Raw genomic sequence first — 21,439 nt, 5'->3', positions numbered from 1 at the left:
GTATTTATCTGGTCAGTTAAATAACAGAAGGGTTGTTAATCAGTTTCAGGTGCTTTGGTGTTATTAAAATTAACAACAGATGCACTAGAGGGGCAACAATGAGACAACCCCAATAACAGGAATTGTTTTACTGGTGGAGGCTACTAACATTTTTACCTCCTATCTTTTTTGTTTTTGTTTTTTTTGCTTGCAATTGTGTTTTTTTTTTTTGCATTTGGCTAGGGTCAGTGTCACTATTGTTAGCATGTGGCAATACACAAGTAGTCCAACCTCTGGCAATGGCCATCAATACAAGATGAGCACTGCCGAGGTACAAAATGCACTCCAACAGGCTACTGGTGTGAATATCTCTAACCAAACAATCAGAAATCAGGTCAGGTTGCACCTTCGAGCTCAGTGACTCCCAGATATGGGATAAGATCCCCCAGGACACCATCCATCATCTCGTTATGATGATGGTGTCAGTCATGCATACAACCACATGGAGGCCATACAAACTACCTGGTATCATTTTGAGTTGCTGCAGTTGAATTTTGGCAAAATGGACTTGCCTGCTTTGATTTTGATGTGTCTTTGAATTTGGCCCTTTGTAGGTTGATCATTTTCATTTCCATCAAATTATGTGGCATCTTTTCATTCCTAGCACCTTATCCCGGTACATATCAGTACAGATATCCAGCATGATTTGTTTTGGGGGTTGTTTTTACCCATCGAGCTCTGATGCATTTTCAAAACGTTCAGTTTTTTTGGGGAGCGTGCACACTGGCTGATTTTGGTAATAATCTTTTTATTGTTGTCAAAGGAAACCTAAATGTCAGACTTTGAAACCTTATTTTTTTCACCACAGGTTGACCCTGTTTTGAGTACACAGTGCTCCCTTTACGGGCTTCAAACTAACATCAATCATGAGATCCGGGTTCGGTGCAAAATGCTCGGTGGGAAAGAGTTTGGAGAATTCAGCAAATCTGTCTTCATTCACATCCCATCGAAAGGTAAACTCACTGTTTGACTCAGTGTTTGAACCGGGTGTAAACGGTTTTGTAAAGACTTTTCAGTTTTAGATCATCTTGTATTTGTCATGAATTAACATTTGAGTACTATTTCACATTGTTTTATGTGAAGTTTAATGTGATTTTTTTTTGTTTGTGTGTGTGTGTCCATTGTTTTCCTCAGTTTCAAGATTCCCCGTGGTGGCTTTGCTCATCTTTGGTGCCTTGTGTTTAGTGGGAATCCTGATGTTGATTATCATATCACAGCAAGAAAAGTAAGCATTTTAGATTTATTAGGTTTTTATGCTAAGCTGAAACGGTTTTGGCTGCTTAACTTTGAAAATCTACCACAGGCTCAGACGTCAATTGTGTTTACTGTTTTCTAATTTCTTCCATGCATTGTGTGGAATTTACTATTCTTTTTTTTATTTATTCCTCAAGGTGGATGGTTATCCTTTTGCCTCCTGTTCCTGGACCCAAAATTAAAGGAATTGACTCTGAACTACTCAAGGTGCTTATCCAAAGTAAAATAGCTTGATTAGCTTAATTACAAAACTATATATATATATATATATATATATATATATATATATATTTGAATGACACTACACTAGAGTACAGTCTACAGGTTAAAAACAAGACTTAAATTGCAATGATGGCCTCTAAGTACATTGGTATATTTTCTTTCTCACAGAGTGGGAAGCTTAGGGAATTGACATCAATCCTGGGTGGTCCTCCTGATTTGAGGCCGGAGCTCTACAACTCCGACCCCTGGATGGAATTCATCGATCTGGACATTGAAGAGCAAAGCGACAGAGTGACAGAACTGGACACTGACTGTCTCATGAACCACCACCTGACTTCTAACTGCTCCCCACTATCACTTGTCTTCAGAGATGACGATTCAGGTCGTGCAAGCTGCTGCGATCCAGATCTCCCATGCGACTCAGAACCATCACCTTTCCTTCCTCTGGTCCCAAATCTTGCCCTCAGTCAGGAGACATTATGTGCAGCAACCTCCGAGCCAAGCTCTCCCATCCAAAGCTGCAACTCTGGGGAGCTTCCTTCATTTGTCACGGACAGAGACACTTTGTACACCCAGGTGAGTGAGGTGAGGTCATCGGGCAAGGTGTTGCTCTTACCTGAGGAACAGACCGAGGGGGAGAAAATGCCTAGTAAAGAGAAGGAGGACGAAATTGTGGTAGAGAAAGAGAAGAAAGAGTTTCAGCTCCTCGCGATGAATGCAGATCACAGAGACTACACTTCAGAGCTCAATGCAGGAAAAACAAGCCCAGAATTATCCACAGGGGACCTGACTGAACCCTGTAAAACATTTCCGTCACCTCCCCATGAATCAAACACCACCTCGCCCCCACCAATTCCTGCTCCTGTCTACACTGTGGTCGAAGGTGTTGATAGACAGAACAGTCTCTTACTGTCACCAAATTCAGCTCCAGCCCCACATCTGATAATTCCAAAGAATATGCCGACACCAGACGGCTACCTGACCGCTAACCTTCTGGGAAGTATCACGCCGTAATTCAGTGTCGAAGTGTGCAAATTAAAAATCTGGAGGTTGACTGCATCCTTTGGCAGAGTTTTGTAAAGGAACTGAATAAAAATGTGTTTTACTCTGATTGTGGAAAAGGGAAGCATAAAAGGGAACGCTTGAGCCGAAAACTGCTGCAGTTCGAAAACCAGGTCTGCAACAACTTAACTAACCACCTTTGTTAAAGCCGTATTAACCAGTTTTTGACCACTAGGGGTCAGAATATCCCCTGAATAAAATCAAAAGTAAATATTGATTGCTTATGAAATGCACCATCCAGTATACATGTATTTATTTTATTTGCATTTATAAGATTTAGTAAAAAAATTAAATTTCCTTTCATCCCTGGTGGTCCTCTTTGTTTAAATCTTTGCTAATGTTTTGTCATTTGGTGCTGTAAGCCAAACAAGGACAAAAATAGATTGCAGGTGTACAATTCCCTGCAATATTTTAACAACGAGCAACACCTGCTATGCTACAGATTCACATTTTAATCAGTATTAATGTTAAAGGCAACACGTCCTTGTGCATATTGTACATACGAAAAGACAATGTTTGAAAAGAAACAAATAAATAACCTTCTTTTTTATTTATCTGTCAGATCAACTCTGCCTCAATGCAAACTCAATGCATTCAGTTCTGTGCTTTTCAAAATGCTCAGTGTATGTCAACATATTGATTCCTAAAAAAGAATAATAAAGCATGATTTATGTGTGACTGGATAAACAGGAGCTCAATGTAAGATGCTAGATTAATATTAATATTATCACATATTGTGTTCTTAAAAACTGTGAAAAGTTTTGAGAGCTAAAGCCAAAACGATATGAACTGAAATTATTTTGCTCAGTGAGTGTTTGTGTTTATAGTGCATTGATTCGTTTGTTGTTGTTTTTTGTTTTGTTTTTTATTTCTGGTTGGCTTATATGCATTTGATACAATGTAAACGCTAAAGGTATATGAACAGTGTTAATTTGTATAGTTATTGCAATAATCTAAAAATATTGTCAAATAATTGAAATAAAAAATCTGATTTTGACTTAATGTGTCTTAATAAACTAAAATATGTTTTGTTTTTCTGCATTATTTATGTAAAAACCAGTGACTCTACAGCCATTGGTAAAAACCCACAAGTATCTTGATTTTTGGGTTACTTCTGAGTAAGTCAAAATCATAAAATATCAAAAAAATTCTAAATTGGGGACAAGTCACAATATTACGGAAGAGGATTAGGGACACTGGAAAAAAAAAAAAAAGAATTCTGACTTTAATCTCAGAATTCTGACTTTAATCTCAGAATTCTGACTTTATTCTCAGAATTCTGACTTTATTCTCAGAATTCTGAGATTAAAGTCAGAATTCTGACTTTAATCTCAGAATTCTGACTTTTTTCTCAGAATTCTGACTTTATTCTCAGAATTCTGACTTTAATCTCAGAATTCTGACTTTTTTCTCAGAATTCTGACTTTAATCTCAGAATTCTGACTTTAATCTCAGAATTCTGACTTTATTCTCAGAATTCTGACTTTAATCTCAGAATTCTGACTTTATTCTCAGAATTCGAAGATTAAAGTCAGAATTCTGACTTTTTTCTCAGAATTCTGACTTTAATCTCAGAATTTTGAGGTGGGCACCTGCAGGCTTCCAGCTTCGGTGACAGCGATGTGTCCAGTTTGGCAGGTGGAGAACTAATTCACTAAATATGGTGGATATAAGTGATTTTTTGCGTGGCCGAGGGGTCCCCGAAGATGCTATTTTATTAATGGAAGAGCAGAAGGTGAGTAACAAAAAGAGAAATAGTTTGGTGTCTACTATTTTTACAGGAAAACAGTTACGGTACAGTTACGGTTAGCGGTTAGCATGCTTGTTAGCTTATAATGTTATATAGGAATGAACGTGTTTCATGATGTTACAGTATACTAGGTGAATTGACGTGTTGATCGCAGGATCATCCCAGATGGGTTCGTTGCATTTTATTTTATTGTTCTACTATTTCAGAGTTTTTCAAGGCAGTTAAGCGGAGCTGTGTTACAGATGCTAGCCGCCTGTCAATATCACTGATATATTTGAAGTGTACAAGTTAGTTACACTTAGTACAGCGGAGGGGAGAAACTGTAATGAATGTTTATGCGGATATTTCACTCAGAAAAATGGGTGGCGTTCATACACAGCCCCGGTTGTTGTTCTGACGGTGGCCGACTGACGATCCCCTCACAACATGTTAGCTAACACAAACTAATGTAGTACATGTAACTGTGTGTATACGTTAGTGGTACAGTGTCGGGAGAAATGAGCAAACTGTTAACTGTTCATAATGTCAGAATGACATCATCGTTCTCCTGCACTGTGTAATGTATGTCAGCTCAAGAAGGAAATCATATCTTATACTTTGAGCTGCCCAGTGCAGTTAACACCTACGTGTGGAAATGGTAGGCTACACTACAGTTCACTACCGGTAAAAAATAAACTTAATACAGTATTTGATTTTTTTTTTATAGAACAATAAAATAAAAAGTACTGGCTGAGGAGCGCTGCCGCGTTGAACTTTGACCTCGGAGTGACGTGACGTTTGTTCGCGCAACCAATAGAAGTGCAGAAAGTCGCAAATCAGGCATATTGTTCGCATAAACACAAAAATAAATAACGAAATAATCCCGATATTGTGCCAAAGACTGATTTACAATGTTGTGTTCTATGTGTAATACCTTTGCTTAAATGACTAAATGGACTGTGTATTTATGACTCTGCATTATAGTCCTGCATACAGAAGTAACATTCATATGTACAGATATATGTACACAAGCGTGTACACAAAAGTCTACTGCTGATCGAGCTGCTCAGTGGTCGTACAATCTCACGCAGAGAGCGTGGAGGTGTTTCCCGTTGCCATTCCACCACTCCAGCAGACCACAACATAAAAGACAGCAGACGCCACCACAGCGTCGTAGAACATCCTTGGAAGACGTACTACCTACATCATAACCAATCAAGTCCTGCTTTTTTTTTAAATACAGAAGAGGATTTATTATTTACTGAAAGGCTATGCCTTAGTTTGCTTCTTTCATTATTGTGTTTCACCCTGCATAAAATAGATAGCTTTTCTGATAACTACAGTCAGTACTCTCCTACTGGCATTAGCGGTGACCTAAGAGGCTTAACCGTAATATTGCTTTGCAGTGTGAATGTTGCAGAAAATGACTGTCTTTTCTTTCTTCTTGTGTGCAGATTGACTGTGACGTCATAGCACTGATGGATGACGCAACTTTGGCAAACTACATTCCCTCGTACGGAGACTGAATTGCCCTCTTCAATTTCTGCAAAAGCAAGCAACCACTGTCAAAAAGAAAACTAGGACTTCTGCAAAAAGTTCACCTCTCAAAGTGAGAGAAACAGTGGCTGACATGTCAGATTTGGATGACTTAATAAGACTGTATTTCAGACTTTCTTTCAGTAACAAAGAAATACTTTCAATTTTAGCACATAGTCATCAGACAATTATAAGTGTTCGAACTCTAAAGAGAATTTGTAAAAGACTTGGGCTTTTTAGAAGGAAGAATCAATCAAACTTGGAGGAAGTGCTAGCCTTTGTCCAACAAGAGATCATGACAAATGGACAGATGCAAGGTTATCGTTGGCTACATCTTCGTGCAATTCAACATGGATTTGTGGTGTCACAAGATACTGTAAGATGCATAATCAAATTGGTTGACCCTCAAGGTGTGGAACTGAGACGAGCTCGACGGTTGAGAAGACGACAGTACAGCTGCAGAGGGCCAAATGCTCTCTGGCACATGGATGGCTATGACAAGTTGAAACCATATGGTATTGCTATCAGTGGCTGCATAGATGGTTTTAGCCGCTATGTTTTATGGATGGAGGCTTATACCACAAACAATGACCCTAAATTGATTGCAAGTTATTTTCTGAAAACAGTTTCATGCATCAGTGGATGTCCAGAGAGGTTACGTGCTGACCGAGGTACAGAAAATGGTTGTGTCGAACAAATGCAGATGTTTTTACGGAGAAACCACACAGACAGTTTTGCAGGTGAGAAAAGTTTCCTTTACGGAAGAAGTACGGCCAACCAACGTATAGAAGGATGGTGGGCTACCCTACGCAAACAGAGTGCACAATTTTGGATGAACTTATTGCAAACTTTTCAGGATGATGGCCACTTCACAGGGGATTTTTTGGACAAAAGTCTTATCCAATTCTGCTTTCTCAATCTTATTCAGGTAAAAGCATGTGCTCATGCTATGTAATGTCTTAGCTGCATAAATAGAAAATATAAATATGGTTAGAACATTTTTTTTCTTTAATTTAAATATGAATTTTATTTCCATTTTAATATGTCTTGATGCATGCTCAATCAGCCAGGTAAGGAATGTTTTTTGACAAAACATTTCTCACACTGAAAACGCTACATCCAGATGAACAGAATCAACTTTTTGGGATTCCATTTTAATACTTTGATGGAATTGTACTCATGTTATCAGTGGAAGTAACTGCACCTTTCTCAGCACAGGTGCATGGAGCATTTTTTTTAATTGCCACATGGTTTTAATTACTATGGAGTCTGTTACCTAGTGGTCCTTTGGGCACGGTTTCAGAAAGCAATCTTATCATTTGGTTAATTCTCTATTGAAAATATATTGTAGAATCATTGCACACTGAGTATAAAGTGTTGGGCTATCTATTCAACAGTAGAATCATGCAGCACCATTCTGTGTCCATGTGCTGTTTAGTGAAAGTGCTATTTTGTTGTTGCTGCTTGGTTTTACATTAGAGGTCACTTTCTACGTCTGTTGATTAATGAGTTAATAAGCCTCAACTTTGGCTAAATCTACTGGTACATGGCCTGTTTCATAAACTTATATTGTGTTGTTTTTCATGTAGGATGAACTTGATGAAGTTGTGAACACATGGAACTCGCACAAAATCCGGCCAAGTGGTAGTGCAGCATCGAGTCGACCAGTAGTAATGTACTCATTTCCAGAGCTGCACAGTGCTGAGGATAGACTGAAACCTATTTCTATGGAGGATATCACTTTGTGTATGGAAGAGTGTAGCCCAAAAGGTCAACACCCCTGTGATGAAACAGTCTTTGAACTGTGTTGTCTGCTTATGGTAGAAAATGAATGGGATGCCCCAGGAGATCCACTTGGTGCTGCGGATCTGTATATTAGGTTAAGAGAAGAAATACTGCAAAGTATTTAAGAAACTTCAGTGTGTAAATGTACAAATAAATACAAAATATTTCTCTTTATCTTGATAACGTGATTTAATAGTAGGTGCCATGTCTTACAGGTACCTTTTATGCAGGTATTTCTGCACTGCATTAAATGAAAGACATCTTTTAGGTGTGACCGAACATGCCATTTTTCAGGTCATTCTCTCAGAATATTGCTGTTTATTTCTGCTGTAATGTAAATTCAGAGTGCTGATAGGAGGTCAGCACCAACTAGTATTATTTTATGTTGATCATAGTAATAAATACAGTTTGGTTATTATCAATCAGTTATGAAACACATGTCAATCCTTTTAAAAGGCCATACATTAAACTGCATTTACAAATGTTATATTTTTGATTGAATCATAAGTGGTGTAAACCTGCCTACCAGTAAATTGCAATATAAATTTCTGTGTTTTGTTGCCAGACATGTGCATAGTATATAAAATATAAACTGACCAGCTCCCTGCTCATTGTTTTCTGTATCAACCTTTAATCTAAATATTCATGGCTGGAAACCCAGGCACCAGCATATGATATGCTAAGTGTCCGGGTTATCTGTGGTATGTTTCAGCAAACCATAGTAGCATTAACAATTCTAGGTCTTGACAACAGCATGTTTTTATAAACGTATCATTGTTAATATTTAAAGTCGTTATGCCTTTTGGGGAGCTTTTAGTGCAATTATATTAAAGCAAAGCTATTATAATCATTTACCCATATGAAGATCCATCACTTAATTATTATTGTATTTCACTTCTGTTAGTTGTAAGATATTTTAGCTGGTTTTCATGTAAAATGACCATGAGTCATTGCTATACTGATTCAGTGTGAACTGTTGTATACAAGGCTCCTTTATGACATGAATCCTAAAATTATAAGAAACATACCAAAAATATTTTGACTTTTATTTGTAGGATCCCAGCAATGCAACAAAACAGTTCTTGCAAGTGGAACCAAGTTATTGTCCCATTAAGTGCAACATGTTTTACATTTATATTTGTGTATCTTTATGAAATGTTTGAAATTAAAAATAAATGGTATTCTTCCATGTTACTGAGCTCATGTGTGGCAGTCTCTTGAATTCTGGCATGTTCAAATAGATAAGGAGCTTGATGAACATATTCAAAACAACAATACAAATGTACTGTGTACAGTAACATTTTATTGGAAAAAGTTTACAAGAAACCTGTTCTTGCCAATGCCAATAACATGGCTAAAACTCATAACCATATAAGCTGCCCTGTAACAAGAATGACTCAACTTTTAAAACAAACTTATAGATCTCATACAGTCTTGTTATGCATCAGTATACATCAGTGACTTACTGTAAAGATCATGAACACTGGCTATTGTGGTATTACATATTCCTTCAGTGTCATCTATGGTATAGAAATAAAAACAAGTGTGAATGGTTGAGAACATACATGCATACAAATAAAAATGCATAATTTCTGGCAGTAACAAGACATTTTTTCAGGTGTTAAGATTAATACTATATCTGAGAACATGCCAATTTGGCATTACAAAAGGATGCCTGAATAATCACAGCACTTGACCACTGCACTGAACTGTACAGTGTTTATTTATGATCTCAGTAATCAATAACCGTCTTCAAAACAGACTGAATCCTTTAAGCAGCTTGAATCAATTTGATGGATGAATAACAGGTATGCTTAGAAACAATATGACATTAAGAAAATACTGGAATTTTAAAAAATATTTTCACCAACTTTAAATGGAACCTTTGTAATCAACAACAAATGCCAAACTTTAATACCTTAACCTACCTTAAATAAAAAATTGCATATACTGTAAAGCAAAATATTTTCAGACATGACAAATGCTAAAGTATAAAATTGTACTTATTCCTTTTACAATACAGTGTTGCATAACAGCATTACTTTTACATTATAACTATGTTCAGTTTTAGCCCTGACCTAATAAGAAAATACCATCTGAATGAATTAGTCTTACTACTAATTACTTACAAAAGTATTTGACTGTGCTGAGCTCTCACACCACACATGGTGCATTAAAGAAAGTTTAAGAGCAGTTTAATTATAGTTTATAGAGCTTTAGTATTCTTTCTTCATGCTTTTGCTGAAGGTTTCTGTCTTACAGCTGGAAAGCTTGGATTTGGTGAAGACAGCTCTGGATATGGTAGTAAACAGTGTACCCGTTCGTTTTGTTTTGTGACTGTATCATGTAAAACTCAAAATGATAAAAGAAAATGAAATATTAGCCAAAACTGGACTTCTAACAGAGATGAGAAACTTCTCTCTAATTAAAAAAAGTATACTGTATAAGTTCAAAATACATAAAAATACATATTCCTAACATCTCTTTACAGTTATGCTCTAGTGTGCATGAGCAGTTCAAATGTAGCGCAGCAATGCAATGTGAGAGTCTAAACAATGTCCATCACCCAGACATTACTTTCAAGAACTGCATTAAATTCAGAACGAAAATCTGGGAAGTTTTCATAGCTGTTAGCTAGCTGCAGAACATTCCCACACGTGTGTCCGACTGGTCTTCTTGTAAACTCTGTCATATCTTGAAATTCCACATAAATACTGTTTGTTACTATAAGGTCAGATCCGGTGCAGAAACGCATAAATTTCTGAAGTTTAATGTTATCCAGCTCTCTGATGAATCTTTTGAGATGATTTTTCACTTCTTTTTGTTGTGGAGTCAAATCCACAGCAAATTTCAGTAGCTGGCACACTTTTTTTGAAGTTGGTTGCAGTTCAGAGAATAACTTGGTCAGTCCCTCCGGACTGAGGGAGATATGGGGGTCGATGATCTCCCTCCAGCAGTCTATAACAAACATTGGTTTTTGGACAAGCTCTTTGTGTGCTATTTCATCAAGGATTGTAGGAAGAGTCTCAGCAGTGATTCTTTTTCTACAGCCATAACTGTCAAGAACTTCCACAAGATCATCCAAGTCAACTGCAGAGAAATCTTTTACTGCTTCCATCAAAACATCACATTCTTGGCTGCTGACAAACTGTAGAAAGTGTGCTTTAAGATCACTGTAAACACCACTGAAAAGCACTTGTTCCAGAAAAGGGATTGCAAGTTTATTTGGAAAATACTGACATTCTTGGTAACCTTTCAAGAGTATTCGCCCAACTGCCTTCCATTTTTCAGCAGGAAAATCATGGCGAATGAATGGCACTTTAACAGTTGCACCTAGGGTGCATCGCTCATAAAATTCATGCCAGAAGCATGTGAGTACATCTCTTAGTATTCCTGATCCAGTGCCTGGTTCTTCTGTGTTGTCTGGAAGTATGCGCTTCACATTCAGTGTTTTGCTCAAAATCTCCTCATCAGAGAAAGCAGTAATCATGTCATGTAAAGTGTCAGTATGACGTATGGTGATTGTTATTACGTTCTCTGAATTAGGTGGACTGAGGGGGACAAGAAAACCCTCATAGACTAATGTGTCTTCTGTATCTTCTTCAGCATCAAAAATTGGACCAAAAGTAATTTCTGGATCATCTAAAATTTCTGAACCAGCGATGACTTCATCAAAATTACCCCTGACTTCCCCCACTTGCAATGGATTAATATCACTGCCACTGCTTTCTGAGACAAACACCACTTCAGATGTCTCGCTGGCATCTTCTTCAGGATCTTTTGGTTTTGTTGCAATGTAGAAGCGTAACATTGTCAGTCTCGCTGCCTCATACATATTGCCAATAGACTGGCAGGTATCATCAGTAAGGTGGTTCTGTTTAAAGTCCCAAACCTCAAACTCAAAATCTGTTTCACATCCCTTAGGAGATATGCCATCAGGAAAAAAAAGTTTCTTTCCTTCCTGAAGAATATCTTTTAATCCAGCATCAGTGGCCATTTGAATTTTTCTAGTGCCACCTCCCTGCTTCGCTCTCACCTGTTTGGCTATTTTTCCATCACAATGTATCCATCCTATCTCAACATTTCGTGTTGCTTTTTGCTTCTTTGTCTGTCTTATTCCTGCATCTGTATGTGAAGTGTTCTCCTTTGGACTTTCTTTTCTGGTTTTCATTTTCTCATGAAGTTTTTGCAGAAGCCCTAGTTTTCTTTTTGACAGTGGTTGCTTGCTTTTGCAGAAATTGAAGAGGGCAATTCGGTCTCCGTACGAGGGAATGTAGTTTGCCAAAGTTGCGTCATCCATCAGTGCTATGATGTCACAGTCAATCTGCACACAAGAAGAAAGAAAAGACAGTCATTTTCTGCAACATTCACACTGCAAAGCAATATTACGGTTAAGCCTCTTAGGTCACCGCTAATGCCAGTAGGAGAGTACTGACTGTAGTTATCAGAAAAGCTATCTATTTTATGCCGGGCGAAACACAATAATGAAAGAAGCAAACTAAGGCATAGCCTTTCAGTAAATAATAAATCCTCTTCTGTATTTGAAAAAAAGCAGGACTTGAATGGTTATGATGTAGGTAGTACGTCTTCTAAGGACACTGTGGTGGCGTCTGCTGTCTTTTATGTTGTGGTCTGCTGTAGTGGTGGAATGGCAGAGAGGAACAGGGGGAAACTTAACAAACTGGTCGGGAGGGCCAGCTTTAGCGGTCCGCTAAAGCCCACTGAGCAGACTGGGGAGGAGAGGATGTTGTCTAAGCTAACATCCACCATGGACAACACCTCCACGCTCTCTGCATGAGATTGTACGACCACTGAGCAGCTCGATCAGCAGTAGACTTTTGTGTACACGCTTGTGTACATATATCTGTACATATGAATGTTACTTCTGTATGCAGGACTATAATGCAGAGTCATAAATACACAGTCCATTTAGTCATTTAAGCAAAGGTATTACACATAGAACACAACATTGTAAATCAGTCTTTGGCACAATATCGGGATTATTTCGTTATTTATTTTTGTGTTTATGCGAACAATATGCCTGATTTGCGACTTTCTGCACTTCTATTGGTTGCGCGAACAAACGTCACGTCACTCCGAGGTCAAAGTTCAACGCGGCAGCGCTCCTCAGCCAGTACTTTTTATTTTATTGTTCTATAAAAAAAAAATCAAATACTGTATTAAGTTTATTTTTTACCGGTAGTGAACTGTAGTGTAGCCTACCATTTCCACACGTAGGTGTTAACTGCACTGGGCAGCTCAAAGTATAAGATATGATTTCCTTCTTGAGCTGACATACATTACACAGTGCAGGAGAACGATGATGTCATTCTGACATTATGAACAGTTAACAGTTTGCTCATTTCTCCCGACACTGTACCACTAACGTATACACACAGTTACATGTACTACATTAGTTTGTGTTAGCTAACATGTTGTGAGGGGATCGTCAGTCGGCCACCGTCAGAACAACAACCGGGGCTGTGTATGAACGCCACCCATTTTTCTGAGTGAAATATCCGCATAAACATTCATTACAGTTTCTCCCCTCCGCTGTACTAAGTGTAACTAACTTGTACACTTCAAATATATCAGTGATATTGACAGGCGGCTAGCATCTGTAACACAGCTCCGCTTAACTGCCTTGAAAAACTCTGAAATAGTAGAACAATAAAATAAAATGCAACGAACCCATCTGGGATGATCCTGCGATCAACACGTCAATTCACCTAGTATACTGTAACATCATGAAACACGTTCATTCCTATATAACATTATAAGCTAACAAGCATGCTAACCGCTAACCGTAACTGTACCGTAACTGTTTTCCTGTAAAAATAGTAGACACCAAACTATTTCTCTTTTTGTTACTCACCTTCTGCTCTTCCATTAATAAAATAGCATCTTCGGGGACCCCTCGGCCACGCAAAAAATCACTTATATCCACCATATTTAGTGAATTAGTTCTCCACCTGCCAAACTGGACACATCGCTGTCACCGAAGCTGGAAGCCTGCAGGTGCCCACCTCAAAATTCTGAGATTAAAGTCAGAATTCTGAGAAAAAAGTCAGAATTCTGACTTTAATCTTCGAATTCTGAGAATAAAGTCAGAATTCTGAGATTAAAGTCAGAATTCTGAGAATAAAGTCAGAATTCTGAGATTAAAGTCAGAATTCTGAGATTAAAGTCAGAATTCTGAGAAAAAAGTCAGAATTCTGAGATTAAAGTCAGAATTCTGAGAATAAAGTCAGAATTCTGAGAAAAAAGTCAGAATTCTGAGATTAAAGTCAGAATTCTGACTTTAATCTCAGAATTCTGAGAATAAAGTCAGAATTCTGAGATTAAAGTCAGAATTCTGAGATTAAAGTCAGAATTCTTTTTTTTTTTTTTCCAGTGTCCCTAATCCTCTTCCGTAGAATTCTGAGATTAAAGTCAGAATTCTTTTTTTTTTTTTCCAGTGTCCCTAATCCTCTTCCGTACAATATATTTATTTTTATTTGCAATAATAAAAAATAGAACATGGTAACAACTGTCACCATATAGTTTTTTTTTCTCTTAAAGGTAATAATTTATGTGAAATTTATAGAAACTAAATATTTACTAAATATTAAATCATCATAGCACTGCAGAGAAACCGCTTCACTGCTAGTAAGCTAGCTGTATGCCCAAACGAGCTGGGGTCTTTGTTAGCGTCATGTTAACATCACTTATGAGGAAGATAATAAAGACAATACTATACTGACTTGCTCTCGGGCTTAAAATATGACAAAGTTAAACTGCGTTAATCTTGAGAAATTTCTGGAGGAGTTTTGTCAACTAGAACAGGTAAAGTAATTTACATTGCCCTATTAGCCAGCTAACTTGCTAACAGGCTAACTTCATCTGCTATTTACTTTCTCATTTTTTTACTTTCTGCCTCTTTGTTAGACTGGAAGTTTATCTATGAACTTTTACAGGAAGGCTTTCAAATGTTTTTATTAATGTCAGCTATCTTTTTTTCTTGTGTTGTTTTTTATTGCTCTTAGTCACTTAAACATAAGAAGGAAACCTAGTAAGTAAAAGATGGATTAGACTGTAAATAAACTTAATCCTAATAAACATACATCATACATTTGTAATAAATGTGGATTTTACTTTATAATAAACCTGAGACTGTTTGTGTTTTATTATATATGTGCATATGTGTCTTTATGGAATAAAGTATTTTCTCTGGATCTTTATTAAACAGAACATAACTGAAGTTAATGGCAGAAACAACATGTTGGAGATCATGTTGGAGGATGCTAATAGACTGGTGAAGTTTTACCAGACCAAGGAGAAGAGCCTAATTGAAGGTGAGTGTTAAAGCTCAAAACCTATCATTCAGTTTAATAACATCTCCCTCTGCTGGTGGTTTTGCATTCATTGGGCCCTGCTGGAGTAGTGCTGTATGATTCATACATAAAAATAATCGTTATTCAGCTTATACTGACCTTGGTGAAGGCCCTCGGTTCATCCTCTTTATGAAGTGAGATGTTATAACTTGTTGATCTCGTTATTTGACATTTTAGCCACATTTCATATCAGTATCCAGCATTGTAACTCCACATATGTCATAGAAAAATACCATCTGGCAGATATTAATAACAAGCCAGATTTTGGTAATTCTTCTGTAAGATTCACTTTACAGAAGAAAAACATTTTAAATATTTGGGGATTTTTTTCTGTAAATTATTAAATTAATTTCTGTTTTATATATGTATTTGGAGCATGAAAGTAGACTTTGTTTCTGAACCTCTTTCAGAAAAAGATAGCCTTCTTCTCACAGTGAACAAACTGCAGCAGACTCTGCAGGAGCAGTGCAACCTCAGAGGTATCTCTAATAACATATCAAACACACATACACATATATACAGCAAAAAAGGTGCCCTATGTCAGCTCTAAAGTTTTACATATCAGGACATAATAATATAATAGTTCTTAGCAGGTCTTAAAATCAGGTATATACATGTGACATATTATATTGTTTTGTTATTTATTTAAGAACTAAACCAGAATGCAGAAATGTTGTGTTAAAGACTAAGTGCACCCTGTGCAGTTTGTAGAACAAGTTTTAGTAGCAAGAACTTGAAGTAATTGTTTTCTTCTAGGATCACTGCCTTGTTTCAATATCAGACAATAATATTTCAATAGTTTTGGATAAACTTTAGCTGTTGCAGAGATGGCTGCACATTTGGTCTTGTATGCTGGAGAGGAAGCCCGAATCATCAACCCTCCACCACTGTACTTAAAGTGGGTATGAGGTGTTTCTATTGAGATGCTGTGTTTAGTTCTCTCCAAATGTGACACTGCGCATCATGGCCAGACATCTTCACTTTGGTCTTGGCTGTCCAAAAACGAGTGTTCCAGAAATCATGTGGGTTGTTCCGGTAACCCTTCCAAACAAGCCATACTCGTTCAGTCTTTTTCTGATTGTATGTCACGAACTTTAACATTTGAAATGTGAAAATAAGGCTTGTCTGGGTTGTTTGCTGTTTCTCTGAGCATTACATGGTCTGATTTGTGGGGGAATTTGCTGCAATGTCCACTAAATAATTATATTTTTGATAGGGTGATAATCAACTGAAAATGACTCCGTAAAATCTTTTTCATGTTTCAGTGAAGAATGAGAGACTCAAGAATGATATGGCAGGTCTGAAACAGCAGAATGAGAGAACAGCAGAGGTACGAACAGAAGTAGGAGCAAGCAACAGGTGTTTCCTGTAATCACTCTGGCTCCTTAGATCTAAACTGTTAGGCTACAAAGCAAAACTAAAGGGTTTATCAGGTACATAGAGTGTTTCTACCTAGCCAAATCTCCATAATAACATATGCTGAACACATATCCAGAGTAGGTTTTCAGGTTGTGTTCAGAGTTTGGTTTAAAGACCATTGTAAGTTGACACTTTTTGTTCGCCACAGATGGTCTTACCACCAATATGCTCTCTGTGTTTGATTTTTCTTTTCAAAGTTTTGAAAATACAAATTTAACAAGCAGATCATGTCTTGTTGGGTCGAATCTTTCTTTATCTTGTTTATGTGGTGGTGCTCATGTGTTTCATAAGTAGTCTAGGCTCAGTACTTTCAGTACTTTATATAAGTTTGGTGGTGCTAGAAACACGAAGACTGACATCAGTGACGTCTGAGCACCTCAGCATACAGGACTGAGCACGTCTGAGAACCTGTTCAGCTGTTTATGATGAGTGAAGGAACTTAACCCTCTCAGGCTCAAATTAAACCTTTTGTTGCTAATGCACAGCCAAGTCCTGCAGTGGTACTTCTGAGTAAAAAAAAACTCATAAAATATGTATGTGGGGTAATCAGGTTGTTAGTTTTTAACTGTTGCAAATCGGCAACGCCTGCCTCGAGAGGGTTAAACTGATGAACATCTATCATAGAAATGATACAAAGCTTTTCCTAGAGTTGGTCAAGTGAGAAACACAGAATTGTACCTGCACATTTTACTTTCTCCTTTGTTTTTTTTGATCATGTAATGTGGCAGTCTTGTTCAGTCTTGCTGTTGGATGTAGTTGATGCTGCCTCTATGCAAGACACCTTGAGGCAGGAAGGGTGCCTTTTCCTGGATTATATCCAGTATAGATGTTACAATATGATGTTAACATGTTTGGCTGTCAATCTGTTGTGTTTGGCTAAGCAGAAGTTTGTTGGTGGTGGCGGTGTTGTATTCGTTGGGATTGCACCATGTTATCTAAAAGTCATAAATCAATTTTTCTTTTTTGTCGTGAACAGCAATGCAAACTGCATCCAGCAGGGTGCCAGAAATTTGCAATAGAGCATTCGGCAGATGATGCAGAACGCACATAAATGTGTTTTCACAGAGGCTTTGGGTTTGTTTCAGATTTAAACGTTGTACAAGTGTTTTAATAATTACTTTTCTTAGAGCCAAGTAGTGTAAAGAAATTTCCCATTTAGTGAAACGTAATGCTTCAGGTTTGCAGTAAAGTCTTGTGCTGTTGTAGCTAATAGCAGACAGGTTAGAGAACTGATCAGCCTATTTTGTCACAGAATATTTAATAATGAAATTACTTTTTACTTCTTAATGCGTAGCCTATGATGTTAAAAATACCATGATTAGAGTTTAAGAGGTGTAAAATGAAGCTGTCACTGAGAGTGCACAGAGGGGTAAAATATAATAATAATAATCAAATTGTACAAGATTAGGAGTTTTCTTTCTGCATTATTTGGATCACCAGTGTTTCATTTTGCTGCAACAACTTTTAAAATATTCTTTACATCTCTTCGGAGCCACGGGTTTTCTTTGTCTTCAACAACAGCGTTTATTGATGCTGTTGTTAGAGGCAAAGAAAGCCTGGCCAGGTCACACATACTTCATAGTGCACTCTTGAAGCTATGCTTGGATTTACCCAAATTTATAACTTTGATGATTAATTGTAATAATAATAATAATAATAAAACATCATGATAAGTGTGTCAATGTTATCTAAATACAAAAATATGCCTGCAAGTGACAGAGCTGTCAATCAAACTCGGTTTCAGTATGTTGAGAGGAAATCTTTAGAAGTGAAAACATCTGAGGGGTATGAGCCTGTCGGAGCCTGTGCTAAAACTTTGCTCAGCAGTAATTTCAGCCTTTGTATGCTGTTATCAGGTTGGAAAGGCTGAAGTTCAGCGGCTGGTCAGAGAAATGAGTGCAGAAGAAGGGAGACACAAGAGGGCGCTAGAGGATCTAAGACAGCAGTGTGGCAGGGAGGCAGAGGATGCCCACAGGGAGTATTTTAGTCAATGTAAGGCCTCACAGAGTGCTCAGTGCACTGAGACACTGGTTCATTTCCAATGAACCCATTGCACCCTGACATGCTACAACAAAAGAACAACAACAAAATCCTTTCATAGTTTATCTTTTTATGATGTGCATTTAGACATTTCAGTGCAGCTTTAATAAAGTCTGTAGAGGGCTGCTTCTCCCTCTTATTTAGCTACATGCTTGCTACTCTGATCAGGAAGCTCTGCAGAAACTGTTAAAGGCATCAAACAACTTACAGTTTGCTCAGATTTGCAGGAAATCTTTAGTTTTGTTGATTCTAAAAAAATGTTTTTGTGAACACGTGCACTTGTTTTGTTGATTGCTTGACAAAGCATCAAGCAAATTATCTCACAATTTGACAGCCTTGAGCTCTTATATGCATAATGGGAGCACACTTCATTGAGTGCATGAGGGGGTTGTAAGACTCAGAATAAGTGAGAGTGGTGATGTTATGCAATGTTTCAGGGAATACTGACACATTATTTATATAATTTATGGTCCTTGAGTCCTATTGCACAACATGGACAGCTAACAACAGATCTGTTGAAGTTTCCTTAGTTTACCTCAGTTTTTTACTGACAAAATCAGAGAAATCTGCCTGTGGTTTGTTTTGTTCAGTGGAAGCTAAAGATGCTGAATGTAAGAAGCTGCTGGAGAAAAAGGATCTGGATCTAGAGGACATGAAGAAGAGACTAAAAGATCAGGAAAAGGAGAGTCAGAACAAGCTACTGAAGTTACAGATGGAGGTAAAATAACATAATTGAAATTGTAACCATCATACTTAATTTGATTAACATAGATCTACATAAATATCTGTCATAGCTTTTAATATATTTATGATGTTTAATAATCAGGTTTAAATTGTGTGTGATTTTAATGAATAATATTAAGAACACAGGCAGGAGCAGGAGTCTAAATCTTTGAAATCCGAATAAACTCTGCTTTGGTTTTGAGTGTCTAGTTTCAGTTACAAGGTCATTGTTTTGCTCTGTGTGTTTTTGGCAGTTTGGTGCAAAGTTAGCCAGAGTTCAGAGTTCAGCTCAGTGGAGCCAACAGCAGCAGCAGCAGCAACATGGCCCAAACCTTCCTCAGAGTGTCTTTAAAAGGGTAAGCAGCCCACACAGAACCTGTTACACCCCCTTGTGTAAACTGTTGTCAATCTGTAACTGAGTGTCTTGGTGTGATTTACCATATTCCAAAAGCACAGGTGAGAAAACACCATGTGTGTAACTGTTACTGATGTACTGATGTATCCTTCTCATAGAAACTACAACTGAGAGTAGAGCAAAGTCCATTAAGTCTTAACTAGAAATCTTATCTTGTTAGTCTACACGTTTTAAGTCATCAGGCTACTTCCCGTTATGCTATGTCAGCTTTATCAGCCTTTATAATGCTTTAACAGACATAATTTCCCACTTAAATTGTAGGCTGACTGCCTGTATACGTTGCTTTTCTAGTCTTGTTTGACCACTCAGCTTTTAACATGGGCATGTCTTTACCCCGAAAGTGTCAGCTGGATCATTTTTGAAGCATAAATTAAACTCCAAGAAGTGAAATGGCAACTTTAGGTTCATTGCTATAAATGAACTGCACCACAGTTAATCTTGATGCTGACTGTCACAAACACCTCCTTCAGGGTAACACTAGCTGTCCACTTTATTAGCTATACCAGTTTGGTATGAGCAATACTCATCACACCAGGCATTTTTCCAATCTTCCATTGCTCAATTTTGGGGAGCCCCTGTGAACTGTAGCCACAGGTTCCTGTTCTTAGATGGAGGACGGTGTCACCTTGTGTCACCGTCCTCCATCTACATTCAGAGATGCGCTTCTGCTTCTTCCTTGATTACTTCTTCCTTGATTGCATACAGAAAATGCACACTAGATATAACCATCCAATATTCAAATTCACTTAAATTACCTTTATGAGTCGGAGTGTGTTTTGTTGAAAACTGCTAACCAAAATTTTCATTATTATGATTTCAAAATTTATTTCATTAGGGGGGAGAAAACCGTTCAGTTATGTGTTTTCTTACATTTTGGGCTTTAAATGATTGAATAAGAAAATAATTTCAAAAGGCATGAAATCATGAACAGCAATGAAAATATCCATCAGCTTCAGCAGCCACTCAGTGCAAAGCACATGGCAGACTAGATTTTTCATTTAAACTCGTTTACCTGGCATTAATCTGAAGAATAGAAGCTAGTATTTACAGGGAGTGTTTTATAGGTCAGCAGTGATTTTGTGTTTTCAGAAGTGTGTTGTATGTCTTTTTATGTTTTTCTCAGAAGCTGCAGTTTTTCCAGGAGGAAAAGAACAAAGAGATTTTTGCCCTGAGTCAGAGAATCAAAGAGCTGGAAGACAATCAGCGTGCCAGCAGCATCCTGGACAGCCGTCCAAAGAGAAGAAAGATTTAATTTGTTTAGAGGCTAACGAGCTGCTGACCTGCCAGTGGACGTGCATGATTCCCATAGAGCATTCTGAAATTTCCAATCTTACATATTTAACAGGACATTTACTTGGTGCTTGTGCAGTGTGACTAGATTTGACTGCAGTCAGTGCACCTGCAAGAAGAGTCAGTGCTCTTCTTGCAGGTGACCAGTGTAAAGAAAGTACAAACACATGCTGTATTCCTGTCTAAGGATTTAATCCAATTAGACACCTGCAGGGAAGGATGGAGGGAGAGAGGAAGTGTAGATGGAGTAGTGCGATTGTGAATGAATTGGCTGAAAGGGCAGTCTGATTCAAGGATGTAAATCTGTTTTCATTCAAAGAAATCATTAATACTACTTATCCCCCTTTTTTCAAGGTTCTTGTAATTCACACTGAGTTCTCTTTGTGTTCATATAGATGCATTTTCTCTGTGGTTTATTGTTCTGAGCATTATTAATTGACAGAAGTCTTCAACTAGCAGAGTGTCTTGCCATAGGCTAATGTTTTGTGTGTATCATAGACTGTATAAGAAAATGTGTATTAAAAAAACTTCAGTTGATCCAGTGAAACATCG

The 21,439-nt window shown here is 37.5% G+C and overlaps 3 protein-coding genes and 1 long non-coding RNA gene across 10 annotated transcripts in view; 3 read left to right on the top strand and 1 right to left on the bottom strand.

The window, feature by feature from the left end:
- The window catches only part of ghrb (growth hormone receptor b), a 37,993-nt gene extending 34,394 nt beyond the window's left edge, over window positions 1-3,599 (top strand). For all 6 annotated transcript variants that reach the window (XM_085165727.1, XM_085165726.1, XM_085165725.1 and 3 more), the window contains 4 exons: window positions 848-992; window positions 1,174-1,264; window positions 1,431-1,500; window positions 1,684-3,599. In XM_085165727.1, the coding sequence (XP_085021853.1) occupies window positions 848-992; window positions 1,174-1,264; window positions 1,431-1,500; window positions 1,684-2,529 (1,152 nt within the window). In that variant the 3' untranslated portion in view covers window positions 2,530-3,599. The remainder of the gene's footprint in view (window positions 1-847; window positions 993-1,173; window positions 1,265-1,430; window positions 1,501-1,683) is intronic.
- A 317-nt stretch (window positions 3,600-3,916) lies between these two features.
- On the top strand, window positions 3,917-9,133 carry LOC146514665 (uncharacterized). Its single transcript, XR_014874989.1, has 3 exons — window positions 3,917-4,312; window positions 5,761-6,770; window positions 7,432-9,133. It is a non-coding gene; the product is annotated as an uncharacterized LOC146514665 (long non-coding RNA).
- A 1,042-nt stretch (window positions 9,134-10,175) lies between these two features.
- On the bottom strand, window positions 10,176-13,883 carry LOC146514664 (uncharacterized). The gene is made up of 2 exons (XM_085165723.1): window positions 13,503-13,883; window positions 10,176-11,951 (listed from the first exon to the last, which is right to left on the bottom strand). The coding sequence occupies exons 1-2, from the start codon at window positions 13,575-13,577 to the stop codon at window positions 10,176-10,178; spliced, it is 1,851 nt and encodes a 616-aa protein (XP_085021849.1). The 5' UTR covers window positions 13,578-13,883.
- A 296-nt stretch (window positions 13,884-14,179) lies between these two features.
- On the top strand, window positions 14,180-21,424 carry ccdc152 (coiled-coil domain containing 152). Of its 2 annotated transcripts, XM_085168185.1 has the most exons (8): window positions 14,189-14,452; window positions 14,856-14,961; window positions 15,411-15,479; window positions 16,266-16,330; window positions 18,276-18,411; window positions 19,050-19,177; window positions 19,437-19,538; window positions 20,721-21,424. In XM_085168185.1, the coding sequence occupies exons 1-8, from the start codon at window positions 14,390-14,392 to the stop codon at window positions 20,847-20,849; spliced, it is 798 nt and encodes a 265-aa protein (XP_085024311.1). In that variant the 5' UTR covers window positions 14,189-14,389; the 3' UTR covers window positions 20,850-21,424. The 2 variants fall into 2 exon arrangements, with proteins under 2 accessions (XP_085024312.1, XP_085024311.1); XM_085168186.1 differs by lacking the exon at window positions 15,411-15,479 and having other exon boundaries at window positions 14,180-14,452.
- The last annotated feature ends 15 nt before the right edge of the window (window positions 21,425-21,439 follow it).

This window comes from Neolamprologus multifasciatus, chromosome 7 (assembly GCF_963576455.1).
Source record: "Neolamprologus multifasciatus chromosome 7, fNeoMul1.2, whole genome shotgun sequence".
NCBI lineage: Eukaryota > Metazoa > Chordata > Actinopteri > Cichliformes > Cichlidae > Neolamprologus > Neolamprologus multifasciatus.
This window is presented reverse-complemented; position numbering and strand designations above follow the sequence as displayed.